At 32.2% G+C, this 23,666-nt stretch overlaps 1 protein-coding gene across 2 annotated transcripts in view; it reads left to right on the top strand.

The window, feature by feature from the left end:
* LOC119641815 (serine-rich adhesin for platelets) overlaps positions 1-23,666 on the top strand; it is a 135,702-nt gene that overhangs the window by 73,963 nt on the left and 38,073 nt on the right. The window contains exon 2 of one of the 2 annotated variants that reach the window (XM_038040673.1): positions 5,170-5,253. The exons of the other annotated variant lie outside the window; for it this stretch is intronic. Within the exon in view, the coding sequence (XP_037896601.1) occupies positions 5,170-5,253 (84 nt within the window). The remainder of the gene's footprint in view (positions 1-5,169; positions 5,254-23,666) is intronic. 2 annotated transcript variants of the gene reach the window in all.

Here is a 23,666-nt window from a genome sequence, read left to right as displayed (position 1 = left end):
ACACACCCATTGTTACGGAAAGTAAGACTTCACATTTGGAAAGAAATGTAATTTTTAATATACAGTCCCATAATAGTAAATTCCTATAAGAACAGGGTATAATTTTTGTGTTTTATGACAGAAACAAGAATTATGTTAGACAAAGTGGTGTGGGGTATTTAACTAGTCGGTCTGTGCCGGCTATAATGTTTTCACTTGCCTCTTTTTTGGAATTCATGTAAAGACTTCAAGATCCGTCTTTTCCTTCTTTTGTCTCATAATGATATTTGATGATTTTACTCACAAAAATAAAATTCAATTGTTCTTTTCTACAAAACCTTAATAAACGTAAGCTTATTTGATTTAATGTAACTATTGTTTGAAACTTCAATACTTTGAAAGTAGTAAGAAGTGAAAGCTGTTGCTAAATATATCATTTACTTGTTGTTATTGTATCCACCATCACAGACATCAAGTTTGTTGATTGTTCTTGTTTAATATCGATATGAATTTATTTTTCTCAAAACTTTACTTAAAATAACTGGCTTGTCTTCTATGTCTCGTTATTACCACTGTGCGGGTATGATGGTCGTCAGGAACGTTTAAAGCAATAGAAGTAGTAATGTTTATGAACAATCGTGTTGAGAACGAAGACCTCAGATATGGCTGGTAGGTGGTATCGAGGATTTTGGAAATATATTCGCTGCCCATGATTGTCTGACGTCTTACTTCTATGGGATTGAGGGTCTCAAAGGAAAGTTTGGAAGCTTCCGCCAACACAAGCGAGTTATGCTCTTAAGGTGGTGTACATTGTACGAAAATTGGATGCAGGGAAGTATTTTTTGCAGCGCTTTAAAAAACTTAAGCCCGTGGCTTTGCCTTTCGACACTTCGAACACCTGTCCTGTCCAACGAACATCGTTTTGCACTCTCACGCCCAAAAGATTAAACGTTGCCTATTCCTATAAATAGACGCCACCAAAAGAGGGAGGTTGTTCATTACTTTTCTTGTGCGCTCATTTACGGAGACAGCTTTGAGTTCTGGTGGCGTTAAATCTTACCCTATCTTAGCCTGACCCCATTTGGATAAAAGTTCCAATTCAGTGCGCCATTCACAGCGCAGCATTTGCTCTATATCTCATTGCTGCATGGCCCCTTACTGAAGGAATACATGCGATACAAGATGCTGTCGTCTGCAAACGAGCGGATAGTGTTTCTAAATACCATGAACTCACTACGCGTTAAAAGTTGCTCAATAACGAGAACTATCAATCTAAAATTGAATATCACCCTCGAACAAGCTCTACTCCGGCCTCTACATTTTCCCATTTGGACGTCTAGGTATATCAAACTAATCATAAGAAAATAAAAAAGAAAAAAGCCTTAGACCTTACGTCAGATAACATCATTGCCCTGTGCAAAGTATTAACTTGTTCGAAACCTTCGCTCTTTTTTTCGTAGCTCTACCTGTTTTTTTTCTTTGGACTGTGTTTTTATATCCTACACCACTTATGATACGGATAGCCCATACGATACCATGAAGGATTTGAGATGGAACTCGCCTATCGGCGAATTCAGAGTCGTTTCTTGAATGTCGGTTCGTACAATGTCTGCAAAGACACTTTAGTGCCCACCGGACTGCATTTTTCGAGACATTTCGATGAAATTTAGTTCAGTGGAACGAGCACCGCTATTGAATACGGATTGCATCGAGTCACTGTTATAAACAGTTCCTGCATAACGCCCTACATGGAAATCAATATTCGTGATGTGAGAAAAATGTGTTAAATTTTTTGACAAATTGATAGAAATCGGTGAAACGCATTGTTTGGGCTTACAAAGTGAATATGGGAAAAAAATAATAATCTAACCACTTTATGAGTTTGAACCACATAAATCCATTTCTTGGCCCCTATCTCATATAAGGATTCTCATGAAGAATCTTATGATGAAAACTGTGCTAAAGTCTGGCAAATTTTTTTGACGGCAAAATTGCCTTTGCTAAACATGGTCCATGTCAGTTCACATTGATTCACATTGTTTGCGCGAATTTTTTACCTTTTAAAAAAAACTAGTAAATCTACCAAAAAAGGAGTTCATAATGATAAAAGTAAACGCACGGGGGACCTGCGTGGAAATGTATAAGCATAAATACTGCTAAGTTAAAAAATGTAAGCAGAAGTGCTGCTGTGTTGAACAAAGCAACAATATTTGAAAGGACTATTTTGTGTATATAGCCATTGTTGCTATAAAAATAATGTACAAAGCAGTGTTGAAATACCCTTGATAAGTCACCAACTGGTGTGACGTTCAATCTTGATCATTTTGCAGGTGTGATAAAGTGGGGAATTTCGAATTTTCTCTGCGTTTTTTTTTTTTAAATTTTCTATTAAAAATGCACTAAAAAGTATAAAACGTCGATGCTTGTGTTGGACCAAAGGACGGCAAGAGTTGTACCTTCGACAAGCATTAAGATGAGAAAACCTTCTTTACGCCATTAACCAATTGAAATCTGAAAAAATTTCACACTTCCTTTCTATTTTTGTTGGAATTGTGTTAATACATTGTTTTTATAACTCTTTTGTCTTCCTCTGCTTTATTTTTCGCTTTGTTTTTGGATTGTGTTTTCCTTTTTTTTTTTTTTTTTTTTTTTTTTTAATTATAAATTTCTTCTGAGTCCTTTTCGTCCATTCATACATTTTGCTTGTTCATTCATTCAATTCTGTTCTTTTCTTTCGAGCAGATGCACCAATTCTTCACTGAGCCGCACATCCTGTTTTATTGTAATTACAGTTTGTTGCAGTTGTCTCCGCATATGTACACAAACATTGTATGCACAGTTAGAGATTTTTCATAATTAATGCTTAAAGTTTATTTCTTTTTCTTTTTGTTTATAGCAATTTTTCTTATGTTTGTTTGTTACTCAAATACTCAACTCATGTTAATTATGTTTTCGTAATGTATGTCATATGCTATGCGGATTCGCGCGTGCTTTTAGATATGTTAGTTTATATGTATCAACGCTGTCTCTTGTAATAATTTCAAATAAATTTTTGTGATTGTCAGTGTGTTACATCTGTTTTCTTCATTACGTACACTATTCAATGTTTATATCCATTAAAATACTCGCATACACACACACACACACATGATTTAATTTCATTCTCAAATGATGTTATTTTTAACGAATGTTGCCTTCACATTTAATTAGTTATAATAATTCGAGATTTTTTTTTTGTTTTTTTTTTAAATAATGTTTATGGGTTTTATTTGTGTTTCTTGTGGAATTATTCTGATTTTAGATAACGACACAAGCAACAAAGAGCATAAACATAGCAAAACATAAACAATAAGAAAAATTTGCTTAAGTGTATCGAAGGATTGCTAAAGAAAAAGTGAAATGACCTCATTAAGCGGAGTTCAAAGACTTTTGAAATAGTATTTGGAAGTGCGCGTTTGTCTCGTAACGACATGTACTGTTCAACAAGGAAAAGGATGTTTGACCTAATAATATCATGAAAAAAACAACACCACCTTCACACTATTACTGCTGCTACTATTACTACCTACTGCATTGACTAGAAGCTAAGCGGTCTACAAACAAAATTTAAAACATGCCATTACCAATAGGTTGCTAAGATTGTCTTGTGCAATCTTTTGGACCATAAATTATACACCTTGTTGAGTGTCATACCCGTGACACGAGTTTGTAAAGTTGATTTTTCAAATTTCTTTGCTAAGTTTTCGTCTAATCGTTTATATGCCTATGGATAAAAAGGTGAGACGACCCGTAAGAGATTATTTCAACTACGGCTGCTATGGAAAAACTATCGCTATTAGTAGATTAGTGGGCAGAGTAACTCAACAGCAATGATCTTTTCATCCATTCCGGATGTTGCCACTTCCAAGTTAAACGTAACAGAAATAATATGCAAGTTTTTGATCCTTCCATAACTATACGCTTTCCTGACCATCGCTGATCGCTTGAAATGCTTTCTTTTTCTTTCGTTGATCGCTGGTCATATCACTGATATTCAATCCTTTTGCTTATGGAAAATTCTTAACATGAAATGTCTTAGTTTGGCAGCACTTATTAGCAGTCGCTCATGCTAAAGACCTATCGTGTAATAAACCGAAATATTAATCAGCGAATTGTTGATTTTTTTAGTTTAAATTTAAAATTTTGCTAATTTTTACAAACACTGATATGAAGTTCCTTTGTTTGCCGGCTCGCGCTTGCTCCTGAAACTCGATTTTTTCCCTTTTTATTTTATGAATCATTTCCAATTTAGTCGATACGAAAAAGTAGTAGGGAGCCCTACGTGCTCGCGATGATAAAGGTGTTGTGATCTTTTAAGACATGTTGCAAATTTCAAAAGGACTTAGAGCAAATTCCAATTCCTTCGTTGATTGCTTAATTAACCATCTAATTCCCACGATAATTAGTGAACGATTTGAAAATTATCGTTATTTTTTGATCAAACATATCATGAATACCTCTCAGAAAGCAACTTTCTCCAGTGGGCAATATTGACAATTTACTGACCGATAACCTATTGATCGGGTTTTTGTGCCCGATGCTTACCGATCGTTAGGCTGTAAATCAGCCTTTTCTCGCTGACGTTTATGGATCGGTAGCCTATTTTTTGTCCCCTGCGCTTATATGTTAATCAGTTGTCAAGGGTAACGATTATATAACAGTTGTTCTCTCTGTAGGAATTTACTAGATATAATTATCCTATACTTGCAGAAAGAGAGCAATGACATCTGAGCATAAAAAAAGCACGGATGTTCCGGCCAATAGTGTAAAGTGTAAAATATAAAAGTATATTTATAGCCCTTAAAAAGATAAAATCATATAAATAAGAAATTGCAAAGTGGTATTATACCTTAATCAAATTCATTGTTTTCCAGATTTGTTTTTGTTTTTAGTTCCTGACGAAAAATAACAAGAGTAATGATGATAATACTAAAAATGTGTTTTCAGTTGAATCCATTTGAATTTTTTTTCAGTAATCATAAGCAAACTCTTACTATTGAGCAACCATAAGTACTTTACATTACTTGCCTTATTATTAAGTAATTTAATCGTAATCCTCTTAAAATTGAATATTTTAATTACAAATTTCTCGCTTTTATTTTTTTATATGCTTTCATCTTATTCTTTTCTTTTTCTTTTTTTTTTTTTTAGGTAAACATGACAGAGTAATTGAAAAGATGCATTCTTTACTCACTGTTGATTGTGTACCGAAAACAAAAAGTCCAACTACATATAGTAAGTTTTTTTTTTTTTTTATATAACCGCATAGAGAGTTTTTTTTTTTTCCTTTTAAGTAAAGTGTTGTCAGTGCAACTCACTGAATTCATTTTGTGCTATAATCAACCACACAATTTCTATGTTGAACAATATGTGACCCAATTATGCTTTGGCATCAACTATGCATTCCCTATGTATACACTAAAATGCGTAAAATTCAGGTGATGACGCCGTAGTTTAATAACCGGCAATTTCAAAGTGTTCATTGTATCTATGTGTGCGCACACACATCTTAAAATATAATATAGCATAACCTATAGACTAATCAACATATGTAATTGCGTTGCATGCATTTACATGCCTTGAAGAATTTATCCAGCGAATTATTGTAGACATTCAGAAAGAGATAGAAAAAGAGGGAGAGAGAGAGAGAGAGAGTGAGTGAGTGTGAGAAAGAGAGAGAGAGAGAGAGAGAGCGAGGGAAAGCACGATATTTGATAAAAATATGGCATCCTTTTCATTATCTGTACACCTATGTGCATGCAGCGAAATATTTGGGTGGAGTAATTAGGGCCTAATGAAAAATAAACGAAAATTTTAAGAAATAAAAATTCATTTAAAATAGTTATTAAATAATTAATAATAGCCTCATATGATTAATCTATAAACATAATCGAGATCTAAAATGTACAGATAAAAAAAAATATATATATATATATCGCAGCAATCTCAACGAATAATAAATAATAACATCAGCAAAGTAGAAAAAGTACACACACGTATATTTATAAACTACTTATGTCATTTGTAACCGAAACGCAGTGTCCTTATTTCACTTTGTTCTTCAATAATCGCAGCTGCAAGGAACACAATGAGATTAGCTATAAGAGTCTAGAGTAAGTTAAACGAAAGAAAACGAACGAAACGATGACTATAAATAAGTAAAGAGAGTAAAAACGCTAAAGAGAGTCTCGAATTGAGAATTAAAAATGATTTTGGTAAGAAAGTGAGTAAATAAAAAATTCGTAAATTTCAATAAACCGTGTTACCATCTTTCGCGAATACGAAAATTTTATTAAGAAAAGTATACTCACCCTAAGACGGAAGTATTAGGGAACATAATATAGCCGCCATCTAATACAAAACAAATACATACAAGAAATGACTCAATTGTTGACATTTCGATAAATGGATTATAAAAAACAATTTTAATTGAACAGACTCTTCTTCATTTTATGCTTACTCGGCTTACGATATAATCCATGTGTCATCTATATTGCGTTTCTAAAATCTCTAAATTTACCTCTTAAATCTTCTAATATTATTTTAATTTGGAATTTTATATGAAAACTAAATAAATCTTTAATGAACTTGGTTTCTATCTTTTGAAAAATATCGAGCATAGCTAGCAAGTTGCTACTAAAAATACAGTGAAAGTAGGGAATTTCAAATGTTTGCGTAAACCATTTCAAAACGAACGAATTCTCAAGTAAATATAGCCCTGAAACTAACTTATACATCGCCTTTGAAACGTAACGACCGTGCATTTGCTAGAGAATGCGAATTAAGCTTTAATTGAAGCTCTTAAGAAATGGCAGATGGTTTTTTAAATTATAATCATCTTAAATCCACTTATGGCATCTTTTATATCTATCATCTTTAGACATCTTCATGAAAGAGTGATGCTTGCGAAACGCGTATTGCTTCTTTCAATACCTAATGATTGAAAAGAAAGGAAGTGATTTATTTTCCACTATCTTTAGTAAGAAAAATTTACATTACACTCCGTGCGGATACTGCAATTTAACCTATTAAATGTGTCGACCTCTTTATCGATACGCCCGTATACTCGTCAATCACAGAGTATGTTGTAATATGAAATTAGTTTGTAATAAAACTACTTGGCATGACAAAAATAACAAAAATATCTTCGAGAAGACATTATTATGACACACATTCATAATGATAATATTTTATGAGGAAATCCGACAAGGACGAATCATGAGGTACATATTCGTTGTACACAATGATATATCGAAACAAATTAATTCGGACGTTTGAATACAGTTTCTCATCCCCTTTTGTCGTAAGATGGAAAAAAGAGATATGTATGAAGGAAATGATTACATTGGAAGATAAAAACAGCGTGATATCATTTTCATACCGCAGGCATTTTTATAAGCTTCTACAGCTCCCCTACAAGTATCAAAACGTAACTTTACCGTGCTTAGAAATATTTTCTTATATTATTTACTTGATTTCTAAATAAGCCATCACGAAATCAGAATGATGTTTCGTAGAAAATAAAGAATAAATTTCCTTTAGAACTGCTATGATATAAAAATAAATTCAACTTAAAATTTTCTCGAATCGCCTAGGATGAGAATACAGTAAACCTATATTCCCGCCCAAAATCCAAAGGGTTACTTAGTTCTTATTGTTGCGGAGCGGGATGCTCAAGATTGCTTCATAGGGTACAGTTGCTCATTAGGCGAGCCGACGTCCCGCTACCTCTTTCGATAGACTTCTCTCTTAATCTTTTTTGTTACCTTCAGAAGCATCGAAATTTCTAATCTAATTCTGCCTCATACGCCTATGTTTTACGAAATTCAGTTTCAATCTACAATGAGTCATGGAGGAAGATCTGTTCATATAACTGAATATAGAAATTGTTTTAGGTAATAGCTTCTTCAAAAATATGCTCACAATGCTGTGGAACATTTCCTAACGCTTTTCAGCAGTTGTAGAAGCACAAATAATATCACACCAATAATCAATTAAAGAGAGGATTGCGATTAAATTAACTGAGAATCCTCTTTACCTTTGGGGGAATGAAAGCGTTGGCAATAGCTTAGGCGATTACTACGGCCGGAACAAAGATCTTATTAAATATCATATGACTCTTTGATCTCTTACGGAATCTATTAACACCTTTCACATACGAAGCATCAGAAAGCTTTTCACAAAATCAGTCACAAGCGCTGTAGTATATATCGTCCTTCATCGCACAAAGCAGCACAAGCAGATGTCCATAATTTATTCAACGCTTGTGTTTTTCTTAAAGGATCACATTGTATAGGTACCGTTTAGTTCGAGCACTATTTACAGGAGCACATCCTTTGGTTTTTTGAAATTTGTAGCCTACGAATATTTGTCGTATTTAACCTAGTTAGGCGAATAGAGTCGAAACACTTACGCAAGACGAAATCATTAAGCAAAGCTGAAAATCCGTTCATGTCTATTAATATATACTTTTGTTTACAATGGCTTTCCGAAGATAAATCCCTCTTTTGAAATGAGTGTCAAAATTAATTTAAACATAAATGAAATCCTCTTAATAGTAATATGTGTGTGCATGGCGAGCATTTTGATTATCATGGATTGAACACAAATTTCAATGAACTTTAATCTTTTCGACAAACATATAACAAAAATCAAGTTTCACGCTTGAACCGCATTGACAAAAGTCCAACAATCAATGAACACGTTTTCATCTAAAAAGACGCATAGAGAGAGAATACACACAAAAAAAAAACACACACAAATAAACAAACAAACAAACAAACAAACAAAAAAGAAGCAATTAGCACAATTTGAGAGATAAATACACATAAAAAGTGTATCTCAGGCACGCACACACCTTGCGCAGTGGTAGTGCAAGCAAGCAGACCATGGTTAAGTTCAAAGAAACTTGGAAGAAACACAGGGAGAATGTAGAAGGAAAAGAAAAAAAGCAAAAGCAGCAGCAACAACAACAATAATAATAATAATAATAACAACAACAACAACAACAAGATTAATAACAAGAGAAAAGAGCTAAAGTAAACTAAGCCTGGAACGTAACTGAACGAGCAACAACCAAACGATTTGTGTGTGCGCGCGTGTGTGTGTGTGTGTGTGTATATGTACGTTTATATCGTTTCATGTCAGATGAGTATAAATTAATAACAACCATAACAACAACTAAATCAAACATTCGAAAAAGATAGAAACGAAACTGAATTCCCGACATCATCATAATCATCATTACCGTTATTATAATAAAATGTTAACAAATCATAAAATGAAAATAAATGAAACTAAAACTAAATCGATTGTATTGGAAAATTCTGTTGAAGTGATGTATGCGAATTTTTCTTATTATTGCTTTTTGTTTAGAAAACACGAAAAAAAAATTTTTTTTTTTTTTATTTTATAAACACACAGAATAAATTGTTTTATTTGCAAAAAAGTTTTTATGAAAGCAAAGCTTTGATCTAAGCGAAAAAAAAACAAAAAATCCCATTGCATAGACAGAAGTTAGAAAAATTCCATAAATCTCGTCACACAATACGCCCGCGCTACACTTTCTCTATCGTCGTCCGGAGCCTAAAACGAGAGAAAGATCTTTGACGATTGTGCTGGTTTTTAACGGTACAACACTACCATTTTACAAAGCATAGTCGATCAACTTTGATTGTCAATTCAAGTTTTATAGATAAACAAATTGTGCCGAACGTAAATAGAAGGAACGCGAGCATATCAAAACTTCTCTAAGAGACAACAATTAATGGCAACATCAGCTAAAACATCGTAATTAAGTTTTAAGATACTTTGATATTTGCGCGTCAAATGTCAAGTCAATATCTGATATATATCCATATATATATATATATATATATACATAACCGACCGAAAATTGCAGTTTTTCTTGTTGAGTGGGCAGATCGCATCTATTCTTAAACTTAATTTGATGAGAAGCGTTTGTAAGCGTTTTAAGTGAACTCACTTGTACCCTTCACAGCATGGACATAGGGATCAAGATAAATATAATTATTAATAGTTTACGTTTAAAATAAATAAACAAGGAGTTATACTAACTGAAGTTAGCGTAGATTATTTAATGGTTGATCTTGTTCGATTATAACTTGTGTCTAATGTGAAATAAACCCAAGAATAATCGGTTGTCAATTTTTCAAATGAAATAAACGTAAATACTTTTAATATTTCCTGAAATTGCTTTCTCTGATGCTTAAAGATTTTATAATTTTTTTTTTATTATTAAAAATAAGTTTTTTTTCTTTAGAAAATTGCCTTCGCTTTCTTTCTTTATTTTCGAAAAAACGAAAAAAAAAAAAAAAATCTTACTTAAAAAACTTTGTCTTCATAATTCTGTCGTTGTCAACAATAATTTGTAAGCAATTTCTGAAGAAATTATCGACAATCGACTCTTACCCATCAGCAATCACAATAATCACACAATGACGATAGTGACACTTATACTGATGTTAATAAAAAAAATTGTTCAATTAACTTTTATTACATTAACGCTTATAATAACAATTATAAGAATTTTTCTCTACAATAAATGCATAAAAAGGCAAACAACGTCACATGCACATACAACATAAGAATAGTCGGAGAACAAGGTTAGACCAGTGAATATATTTGTGCTCAAGAGTAAGTTATATATATATATATATATATGTGTGTGTGTATGTAGTTGTGAAATGGAATCGTAATGTGTACTTAAATTTTATCAGATTTATCAGAAATTCTACTCACGTACTTATACAGAACCTACCATCGTTGGCATACATTGTGGGAATGTAAGAACTTTTTTTTCTATGTTCATTTCTTTTCTATTTATGTATATTCTCTCCAGTACTTACCTTTTTTTTTTGTATCATTTTTGCTGTGTCTATGTCTAGCGCATATTTTCTAACTGTTTTTCTTTCTTCTTTTCTTTATTACGATTAACTTTTATTTCTATTCCTACTTTTTTTTTCCTTTTTTCTTTCTTTTTTCTTGGGATTGTAAACTTCTTCTTTTCAAAATTATATCAGATGCGCCTGTTCGTGTTAACGAAAGTCAAAAGTTAAGACAAAAACATATGAGAAATATGTTATATAATTGAGTACGACCTTTGAGTACCTGTCAAGTAGTTACAGAATCTTTGTTAAGTGAACCAAAGTTTAAAAAAAAAATATTAAAAATTAGTAAATGCATTTTTAACTTGAATTCATAAATGTAAACAAAGGCTGAAACAAAGTAAAAATTTCAAAAACTCTGTTGAATTAATTGCACGAAAGTATTTGTAAATTAATACAACTAACTCTTAACCTCTCCAACTAAGTCAAAAGTTCAAGAATCATTGATGTATACAAGTGCAGTACAGCGCTTTTAATAAGAAAATCGCTAACGCCTATAAATTAGTCATAAGTCGGCTTTTTCTGCAAAACAAACGGTAAGATTTTATTCAATGCATTGGGCTTTCTTTACTGCGCATTTTCACCCGGTGTTTCTAAAAAAATATTAAGTCCGTGCGGAAGAGAGATCTGGTCTTTTGTTTTTGTTCCCATCATCGTAAGAACGGAAGCGCTGCTAAGACAAACAAAAGCTAACCTGCCGTAAAGCGCTTGGAAGAGAAACTTCGAAGAGTAACTTTCCTAAATATTTGTATCGAAGATAGTCGACTGTACAGGTCCTTCACTTTCAGCAAATGTTTTTGCGATTCCGATAATTAATCATCGATTTTTTATCAGGCCTTATCAGATTTGGCTTAAATCAGATTGTTGCACTTTCAAAATGCCGGAACGCACTCTCACATGTGCTAACACGAAGTAATATCTCATGCCTTGAAGGTCTATGGAGACTTATTTACCCCTTTGCCAAAGACAAACTTTTTTATTTTACATATTTGCCTTAACAGGTGCAGACAAATATTGCGGAATAAAAGATGTAAGAATAGATTCGAATTTAATTAACAAAGAAACAATTTCCTGTAATAGAGCTCTGTAAACAGCCTACCTATCCAAAAAAATATTTTACATCTTTTAATATGGACATGGAGTAAACTTCCGAATCCAAATATATTTTATTTGTGAATATTTAACAGAGCACTGTTAGTATATCTACGGAGCTCGGTTCTGTTAGCCTTTGCTAGTCACATTCGTATTTATCTTCACATCCTTTTCACAACATATATACATGAAACGCACAATATACAATATGTGGTATTTTCAAAACAAAAACAACAATTAATATATAAATCAAAATTTCGAACAAAGAAACTATCTTTGCATCGAAATTGTTAAAGCGCCCATGTACTACGTATGATTATCGAGAAATGCTAATTAATACGAAAAATTTCAATTTTCATCTGAATTTTAGACAAATTACATCTAATTCGTATATAAATCAATTAGATAGCAGATAGATCAGTACAAACGATGGTAAAGCTTCTTGTATAGTGAAGCATTTCTTCTTTCTTAAATGCTTTTACATTTTCTTTATTTGCTGCCCTTAGAGGGAAGGCAATGCATTAATTCGATTGTGCTTGGATAAGAAAATTCCACTTAAACTCTGTACGCCTGTAACGTAAACGAGAGAACATGTCTTTGAAATACGGAAAACTTTTCTCGTTGGATTCGTTGAATTTTGTAAATTCTTCTTGAATGACACGCAAAAATCTTGCACATCATTAAAAGAAAAGACGCCTTAAAAATTTCAGGTCTTGATGTTTATTAGATAGGCGATGTCGTCTTGAGTATCAACCAAATAAATCGTATAAACCGCCGTTACTAGGAATTAAGTTTTTAGAGAATGTTTAATATTCTGTTGGACTTTTTTAAAGCTTTTTTTCTTCTACATAGTAAAAACTGCTGACTTTTTGCCAACAATAATGTCCGTTTACTAAAACTTTTTCGTGCAAGGGAGAAGACAGACTACCTTGCACAAACACAAATTTGACAAATTTACCAAAGAATTTTCATAATTAAAGATATTTAACCATCGATATAGTGGTCGTTTACCACATCCAACTTGAATTGTCGTAAACAGAATGACAAAATTAGTAAACTTCCCTCCCCTGTATGCTCTTGATAGGTTTTAAAAAGGCGGACGATAAAAGAGAGAAAACGGCAATCTTGTCAACTTCTAGTCAAGTTTAACATACGTTGTTGTTTTCCCGTTTTGTTTTCGTCATTTGAAATTTTACAGACAGCAAGACAGACGTAAAGTCAGATTGAATGAGGGACAGTGACAAGTTAGATGAATGGTCAACATTAGGTTTAAATCTTTTTGTTTGTGTGTGTGTGTGTGTGTGTGTGTGTGTGTGTGTGTGTGTGTGTGTGTGTGTGTGTGTGTGTGTGTGCATTTTTTTTTCGAATATACCAACGATAACAACAACAACAATGGTAGTATACAATTGACTGACTAACCATGTTGTCCTGAAACTATTCGCATCGTTATACAATGACACATAATATTTTTTTTTTTTCTTCTTTTTTTCATTTTACTTCTTTTCTGTAGCACTTCGATTTTCTTCTAAACACATTTAAATTGCGTAGTTTATGCCTTTCTTTGAAGATAATAGATTACTTTGATTGTTTGTTAAGATCTGTTTTTTTTTTTTTTTAAAAAGGGATAAAAGCACAAACTTTTTGCAAGGGGAAAGAAGGGGAAGAACAAGCAAAGAAAGGTTACAATCGGTTTACGTCGACGTTCGAGGTGTGCGCCAATCTCTAAAGTTGTTTGTCGAAAAGATTAGTACGTACTTGTCGCTTGACGGCCGTGAGGTGAACCTTTTTTTCACCTATGGTTACCTGTTATATATAGAAAAATGTTCGCATTATGTGAACAGTAAGCACCGTTCACTGTATACGGCGCAGTTATAAAATCAATTCTTTGTGAGACTCTATAGGTCAAATTGTAATAGGCTTAAAGAAGCTTTCGTTTCCGAGACCTTTCAAGTTACGACAAAGGGTAAACATTCCCCGTGATTTGTATATAAATCGATTACGTAGGTGTCTTCATTTTCAAATTTAACTTAAACCTAGTTTTCCGTAAATAATTTCAGTGAAGCAGACAGGTACGGACAGACGTAACGTGTAATAATCATAATTATGCAAGATTGGGAATTTGCATTAAGAATGTGACGTCATATTTAACATCTTACATAATGAGAACGTGTATATGCCCTTGAATGTGTAGAGGTATAAAAAGCAATTTAAAGGACAATTAATTGGGGTTAGTTTTTATGTGTGAGTAGACAAAACGATTCAATCTTCTTTATGAGAAAATGGAAATTTATTGATTTTATACAAAAAAAAAAAAAAAAAAACAATTTTAAGGTTAACGTCGATAATCCTTCAAATTTCTAATAACATTTTTAACAGTTACGCAGTTACCGGCAGCCATTGATTGAAATCTATTTAATCTCTCTTCCTCTTTAATCCGGAATAAGTTTCTAATTTATGTGGTTTTCTTGAATTACTTTATAAAAGTTATATGCCAGCAGTGTATCACTAATCGTTTCTCTACAGATTAAAAACGACTAGAAAACATTTTAGTTACTTTACTTTAAACTGAACAGATTGTTGACCAGTGATTATTAATTGGAAACTCTAAAAGGTCTACGCTCTTCACCAATATATGTTTTATTAATTATTAGTTGAACTCTATTCTGATTGGATTTTTACTTATTGTAATTAAACGTTTGATCTATTATACTATTTGCCAATATGATTTTGCTCTTATCAGTTATTCTCTTCTTGCTTATTCTGGCAGTTATCGGTTAACTGGTAGCTAAATTTAAGTATTAGTTACGGTATAACTGAATGTCGTAAAATACGTTTGTTGCTAATATATAGCAATCGTAGCCGAAGCAGACAAAAATAAAGCTTTTCGGACTTAAGTTAGGATGAGAGCAATTTTCATGTCTACAGAGGTGAGCGGAAGATACCATACAACAGGCTACAGTGAAACGAGAAATTATTGTAGCGATGCCTTTTCGATTGTCCTATATAAATCGGAGCAATCGCAATGATATTTTCATAATGTAACGACTTTTCTGTACCACTTACTGTTCTACGACGGCATAATCCGTTGAATTAAGCGACTATACATTCCGTCTTGACGGATATTTCTTGATTCTTCCTTAACTCGAGCACGGACTGAATATTGACAATCATCATTAGGTGCTTTATAACCAGCCTGTGTGTTATCTGTTCACTTTGCTTATTCTTCCTCTACTCATCAATTAACTCATCAATGATGTTTTCAAACTTTTGTACCGCTACGGGATCGCCTTCATTTTGTATCTTTTATTATGAAAGATGCTCTGCAAAAATGTTCTACAAATGAACAATAGGTAAAGAAACCTATCTATGATTCTTTCTCTTGTTTCGTGAACGTACACTGATTTTGAGGCCATGCCGTCGATAAAGTTGTCTCCTATTTGCTGCGATCGACCTAATAAGATTTCACACCTACCATCGTCGGTTACCAATCGAACCAGACCGAATCTTGTCATACACATTACTCTTTTTTGTTTTCACGCTAAGTGAAGATAAAAAAACATCTAAAACTTCACAGATGCTTGTATGCTTGTACAGCAAATTTTTTAAGCTTAACTGTGTATTAATAGTATTATATGGCTATTTGCTATTTCCGATTTCCGACAGCATGTGTATGCTTAACATGAAAATGTTATGCACAATGCCGCGCGTTATCTCTTAGTTTTCTGGCCAAATTACTGCCACTTTGAAAATTCTAAAAATAGTTGACAAATGAACATAACAAGAAAGCTAAGATTAATTGATTTGAAACTTTGAATTGAGAAAATATACTTAGTTTATGGATTTACTGAGGTATAGCTCTGACAGCGTCTGTATAACAAGCCAGCACACATTTGCTCTAAGCCATATATAATTTCTTGTTTCCTTCCATCCTTTATGCAAACGTTTTCTAAAGTTTTGTATTCATTTTAAAAAAATTAAAAAAAAAAAAAAGTTCTTTTGAACGTATCTAACAGTTATCCTCAGCAACTAGAAGTAGATGTATCGATATTAAAGAGTGAAAAAATGACTAAGCTTAACAATAAAAAAGCGCAATAGTTAATTAGTTTTGAATAAATGTAAAATAAACTAAAATTGATTTTTTTGAAGATCTTTAGATTATTAATTTGTTTTTCGCCGCATAACTAATATTTATGTGTTCGTAAGCTTAATTACTTTTGACATGACGGCGCATTGTCACAACACATATGCAATAATGCCGTTATAAACAGTTGCACCTTAAGTCTGCACCCACATATATAAAATCTGGCAACACTCCAACAAAAACTCTTAATATTAAGCGTACAGATGCAATTTTCTGGCGGACAAAGCAGCAGTGTGAGCAGTTGTCTAGCAGCCAACACATAAATGCACACAGATATTTCATAGGGAATATGCAAAAGAATATATATATATATATATAAAACACACCATTTAGCCAGAGTCGTCACTACTAGTCTTCTTCCTACTTCCTGTAACTTAAACAATATGTGAGAATAAGTTCTTAACTTCTAAACACTCAGTCATATGAAGCACAGAAACAGGCAGGCACAGGCGAATAAGCAAATGTATTTCGATATACAATCAAAATACAACTATGAGTGTATATATGAATAACCTGAGTTCGTACGAATATGCATTATAATGTTGTTTATGTATGCATAGGTACACACAGGCACACTTGAATTAATAGCAATGCTGACGGTGATGATAATAATGACGACGATAATGATCATCATGGTGATGTCGACTACAACGACGATTGTGATTGTGATGCCCTGTTAAGTGTTTTTACGTGTACGGTGCACCACACGTCTAAAATAACTTGACGGTTACGGCCGACAAGAACGGATGAATTTCGTTTCAATTCCAAAATAAATTCTTTTTTGTTTTTGTTTTTTTTTTTAATGTATGTATTTATTGTGTGTACGTACGTACAATTTGTACTTTGAGTAAGCGATGAGCGTGTTATATAAGAGCAAGCGAGGGAGCAAGACCGTGTTTTTAATACAATGCCTTGGTTGAAATCTTGTTTTCTTTTAAGGTTTTGTGTTTTAAGGTATATGTGTTTGTGTGTTTCGAGAGTATGTGCTGCGAGTACATTTTTTTTTGTTACGTTACGTACTGAACTGATTCTTTTTTCGTGTGTTTCTTTAGTTGATGGAATAACATAACAAACCGTGCTGGTGTGTTTTTGTTGATGTTGATGATGACGATGAGAGAATATGTTTTAGTTAAATATGTATGCGTGTGTATGAGTTTTTTTTTCCTTTTTTTTTTTTTCAATATATTTTCTACGACTACAACGTCTACGACGGTACGAAATGTCGATGTCGATGTTAACGACGGGATGTGGAATTCTTTGTGCGGTTTCGTTTTGCTTGAACTTAGTATTACGTGCCGGGGTGCAATGAATAGCAGCAAAAATTCTATTTGTCTCGCGTGTAATAAATTTTTATACGATTTTACTTGTGTAGACACATATTATTACAATAACAACAATAATACAATAGTTAACCCGCCGCGCGCACATTTCGTTGATAATCAAAAAGTTTTATTTAATAAATACATATAATGGAATGTTAATACATATATATATATATATATATATATTTATATATATGTATATAAGTGCATAAGCGCGTATTTGTATGTTTATATGTGTATTCTTTTTTCTAATAAATAAATTATGTATAAATTTAGTTTAAACAAAAGATAAAAATAAATTGTAAATATTGGAGAAAAAGCAGATGATAACAAAAAATAAATGAATAATTAATAAAAAGAAAAAAAAGTGAAATAAAAAAAAAAAATTGTGGTGAAATATCAAAAAAAATATTTAATAATACCATAGAAAATTTTATATGAAAATTGTTGAAAAAAGAAAGAAAAAATTCCTACCTTTCTGCTTTTACAAGTGTTTTATATAAATATTTATCAAAATTTTTTCACAATTCTTCAGTGAGTAATCAATTTGAATATATGTATAATTTTCTATTCATCATTACATTACTTGCACATGTGTGTACTCTAGAAGAAATTCACCTTTTTTTTTTTTTTTGCTCAGTGTTTTTGTACTTCTTGTTCATCAACAACAGTAATCTCAGCAGCGACACAACAACAACTTAGCTCAACAGAATCTCAAAATTATTGAAAACAAGCATAACAACGCATATTCCTTTTTTTTTTTTTTTATTTCGTTTTCTATATTTCATTTCATTAAGATGTTGTTACAATAATTTTCGGTGATTATATTTATTGTAGTTGGGATATTGCTATTGCCTACAACCATAATTCTCTTGTATTGTTGTAAGCTAATGTTTTCTTTTATGTAAACGCACATTTCCCAATACAAGTTCCTTTCAATTCCATAGGTTAATCTCATTCCGCTTCTCTCTTTCTCTTCATTTTTATAAATAAAACATATTCTCTCCACAATGCTGCTACATGCATAACTTAACTAACTTTTCTCCATTAATGTTAAAATCTTTATCTTATTTTTTTACAAAATTTCGATTTTTCCCTAACTGTTTAGCTTTCTTTTCTCACGTTGTTGCTGTGTTGCTATTATATTTATTTAGCTTGTGCATTCTCATTCACTCATAGTCTCTTCTAACTTATTTGTTTATATCACTTTCTCTCATGAAGAGAAATATACCGTCATTTTCTCTATGCAGCACAAATATTTCAATTTCGATTTGGTTCACGACAGCTAACATTGCTCTGATTCTCTTCTCTCACCATAGACTCGTTCTAATTTCCCGATTGTTTATTTCAATTTTTCTCCTTACATTTCCTATGCACACTTAGTGTTGCTATTATCCGTTTGTTTTAATTTTGTGATTATTTATTTAAATGTTTACAAAGATATCATTTGCAATGTTTTATTTGATTAAAATAAAACAATTATGATAACATTAAATAAACAAGTTCTTTATAAGCATTTTGCAAATTACTTATGTTTTGTCTTTCAAATAAAAGTGTAAATGTTTTCTTTACTTTGTGTGTTTTACTATGTTCTGTTATTCATTTCGTATTAATATATACAAAACAGGTGTTGAAAAAATGAATGGACAATTTTTGCTTTTTGTTTTGTATTGGAAAGCTAACAACAGCTTTACGTATGAACATTAAAATCGCATTAAATAATTCAAAGGGTCAACATGATTAATTTGCGAGAATAGCCCTAAAAAAATATTACAGGAATTATAACAAAATTAAAGCATTTTACTGCCCGCCAAAAGTTATAAATAAACTTTTTACATTTAACACAAAAGAATTTTGTCATAATGTTTGCAACACCGAAAAGGAAGCTTCAGCTTGAAATTCTAAATCGATTACGCGATTATGGCTGTCCGTCTGTCTGGAATATGCGGTCATGCTCTCCTGGTCGCAAAAATGCAGTTATCCGCTTCAAATTTAATAGAAACGTAGAAGTTTCTATATTTTTTCATTTACTTTATGGAAATCTCTACCATATATGTGGAAAAATGGAAAAAATCGACCTCGCCCACAAAAAGATATATTGTCTGCCTAAAAATGCGTTAATTACTAAAATAAATATGGTAGACACAACGACGTTGTGGATTAATTCTTTCTCAACAATATCATCAATGTGTGTGTATCAAATAAAAGCGTTAAAAGTTAATTATGGCAGACGTCGCGATGTGGTGGATTAATTTTTTCTTAACATTATTGTTTAGCGAACTAAAAGATGAAAGATAAATTTTAGGTTAGGAAGATTCTGAGGAGAATCATCTTGTGGACACAAAAGTTGACAAATTGTTTAAAATACTGAAAAAATCTTGATCAATCGATAGAAAAATATTTACGAAATTAAAAAATTTGTTTCCATTTTAGAAGCGAATATTTCGATTGACCCATGGCCGATAGTATCAGATTAAAGAATTTAGTAAATTGCTCCAAAGACAAGGCAGGTCAACAAAACATAAATTCCTCTTCAAGCCTCTGCTTGTTCATTCAAAAAAAAAGTATTCATAAAAAGGTTTACAAGAAGCTTCAAGGACCACACGAAAATTAGCAATCAAATATAATTCCCAACTTTGGTTACCACGTCATCATGTCCTTGTCAATTTTTTATCATAGTTCACCGCAATTAAGATAATAGTTTACTAAATAATATATATCTTATATTCTTATATTCGATTATGAATCGCGCCAATATTTGATTACCACAGAGGACAAATTTTCAATTGTTTCGACAAAAACTCTAGCGAAAGACAAAAAAGTCGGCCTTATTTCCTATGCTTCCTATTATTCCTATTATTTTTTTTGAGATTTTATCCATAAGCATTTTTTTGACCAAACATAAAATGACCAATATTAGCAAAATTCTTTCTTTTTTTTTTGGTAAGAGTTTACGCACTTTCTGCTATACATAATCAAACCTACTTTTGCGGAGCTGAAATCGCATAATATATTTTCGAAATGACTTACATACGTTTTGGGAACTTTGAAAAGTGCCTCACAAATACCTTTTCCTAACGCTTAATATATCTTTATGAAAATACAAATTTACGGTACTTCACGTTTTTTTGTGCATTTATGGGAAATAGTTTTGTGTGAAGACTTTTTTTTATTGTTTCTGGTATGACGGTTCTTTCCTGTGCGATCGTTTTTTTGTGCGAATTGATTGGTAAGAACGATTGGAGGGCCGTGCGATCGCTTTTTTATAATGGGTGTATGAATTTACGGTACTTTACGTTTTTTGTGCATTTATGGGAAATAGTTTGTAGTGAAAATTCCGCGTGACTGTTTTTGGTATGATAGCTCTTTCCTGTGATCATTCTGTTTTGTGCGGAGGATTACGTTTTTTTGTGCGTGAAAACGTCGTGCAATGGTTTTTTATGAAGAAAGTTTTTGGGGTGAAGGTCTGGTGTAAACTATCATATTGCGACCCAATTCTGATCGCAACTCATATATCTTATATTCGATTATCGACCGTAGCAGTAATTGATTATCATACAAAAACCAGAATTTATACAGTGAGTTGTTGCTGCAGTTGTATTGACTAAAGCTCTAGCAAAAGGACCAAAAAGCTCGACGTTGGAGTTAGTTCCGTAAAATTTCATTCAGATCGAAATTTAAGCATTTTGTCTAAGCTTAAAATGACTAATATTGCTGAGAGTTTTTGCACTTTTTGCTAAATATTATCAAACCCATCTTTGCGGAGCTGAAATCAACTTGTAAATCGATAAGAGCAAATTTCGAATGGACGAAAATAATACGTTTTCTAAATCACTTGCATATCGTTTGGGAAGCGTGAAGGGTTATACCTTTCTCGGACACATTTCCTCCTAACTCTTGATATATCCTAAGAGTCTTTTTATGAAAACTAAAATTTACGACACTTTGCGATTTTTACACATTTATGCGAGATAGTTTACATACATTAAGAAGTAATTGACTCATTTATTCAACGTTCTATTGCCAAACAATTGTGAAACGTTTTTTTTTTTTTAAATAACCAATAATTAAAAGAGTTGTTAATGATCATAAAGAAAAAAGAAATCGAAAAAGTTTTGCTTTTCTTCATGAAAAGACCAAGTGGTAACAAGTGGTGGTCTACTGCGTTACGTAAATATTCGCATTCAATATGTTTCTCACGCCGAGGCTCAGACACGGAAAACCATTAATGTAGGAAATAACGTTAACCTTGATTTAGCCAATTACTTGAAGCGATATATCGTTAATGTGTGTTATAAATTTATTATAACCAGGTTCAAAGACTTTTAACAACCTTTTTTAGCAACCTTTTAACAAATGCGAGAACATATCATATGCAAATCTTGCTATGAAAATCTGCCGATAAACGAATTCCTCCATACGTTTGCCAGAAATAACTGAGACATGCAGATAGTTAAAAAAGATGGGCAGTAAAAAAAATATTCTAAAAACAAAAACGTACGTTCAACATATGCGAACATAAAATCTCGTCTACGAAAGTATAATAATAGCAAATAAATCTTATTTTTCCGTTTATAATCGCTCTTAATTATTTTAGTGCTGTGAAATAACTTTTATGACAATGGCTGTAAGCAATAATGTACATGGGCGTTATTAACTTTATTATGCAAAGACAAATGCATAAATAATAAATCCAATCGCAATTATGGAACCATCAATTATATCATGAGTACATTGGTTGTTTGAGGTGAATAACTTCTATTCGAAATTTGCTAATTTTCTTAACACTATGCTAAGCGAAGTGTATTCACCCGCTCTACTATTGAGGTACAATAACTCCTAGCATGTATATACAAGGATGCCATCTTCAAAGACCGATAAAGTGTTTACGATCTTTGCAATTACAGAGCATTAGAAGTCTATTCGCCCATGTATTGTTGGCCAAATGTGTTTTTAGAATAGTGAAACTGGTAACAGTTGAGGCAGAAAGCTAAAATTTCTTTCGTTTAAACCCTCTATTACTAATCTTTGAATAAACATAAATATGCATATAATCCGTCTGCAAAAACTACGAAATCAAAGGAAAAGAATATTGTTTGCTATCACAATCCGTAGCTAATACTATCCTTGCATTTGAGAGAGGAAGAGATTATTAAACATTGCCTCCGACGCGGCGGACAAAAAACTCTATCTCATTTCTTGACTATTTTTAGCCGCTAAAAATGACTTTTAACTTTAAATAGATCCTGCTATGAATTCAATAAACTACAACTACAAGCTGTTTACAAGCTTTCGTCCGAAAATATTTTATGCATTTTTCAAAAATTGCGAATTTTTCTTATCGTTACGCTCTTATGTTTAAAGAAGGCAGTAACAAGAGCTATTATTATTATTATTTTAATTTTAGACTATTGAAATAAATTCTTAGACTAAAAAAATACATTGAGCACTAGCAACTCAGGCTATCGGCTCTAATTTAAATAACAAAGAGCTAATAGCTCTCTTTTACAAAGGATTAAGCAGAAAACTCTTCAAGCAGAAAAATTGAATGGACTATCCGCCCGGACAGAGACTGAAAATTTTTACATGTAGTGGATGAGGTTCATCGATTCTAATAATTATTTCCAGCATTGAATGAAAAATATTACATAAGAAAAAAATGAAAGGGATTGTTAGGACTTTATTTGTTATAAGCACAGTTACAACATAGTAAAAATTGCATCTAACCACTGAAATCATAACATCGGGCATCTCAAAAATTCCTAGAGCATTATAAAGCTGAAGAATTGGATTTGGCCTCTTTCTGTCTTCTACACTTTTCTTGTTTTTACATTGTCGCATAGCCGTAAACGATTTTAGAATTATTTTCTAGTAACCTAGAAAAGTTGAATAACAAAAGAGTTTACAACACATTGAAACTATGAAGGAAGAACGCAAAATAACTATATGGCAAGGAGATAATAAAGGTTTTGTGTAATAAGTAGTTACTAATGAAACTGTCGAGGAAGCAAATTCGCGAACTCGTTTTGCACTCGCAGTAAGTGCACAGCAACTGATGGTGAAATCAGATAATTTCAACTGAGATCCGTCAAGGCCGAAAGTGGCAACCTTTGCTTGCAAGAAACCAAAAAAAAGAGCAGTTTCCGTTTTGCTAGCGGGACTTTGTTTTGAATTTTCGGTGAGACG

The sequence above is a fragment of the Glossina fuscipes genome, unplaced genomic scaffold (genome assembly GCF_014805625.2).
Source record: "Glossina fuscipes isolate IAEA_lab_2018 unplaced genomic scaffold, Yale_Gfus_2 180, whole genome shotgun sequence".
Classification (NCBI taxonomy): domain Eukaryota; kingdom Metazoa; phylum Arthropoda; class Insecta; order Diptera; family Glossinidae; genus Glossina; species Glossina fuscipes.
The sequence above is the reverse complement of the archived record's forward strand: the minus strand, read 5'-3'. Positions and strand labels throughout refer to the sequence as shown.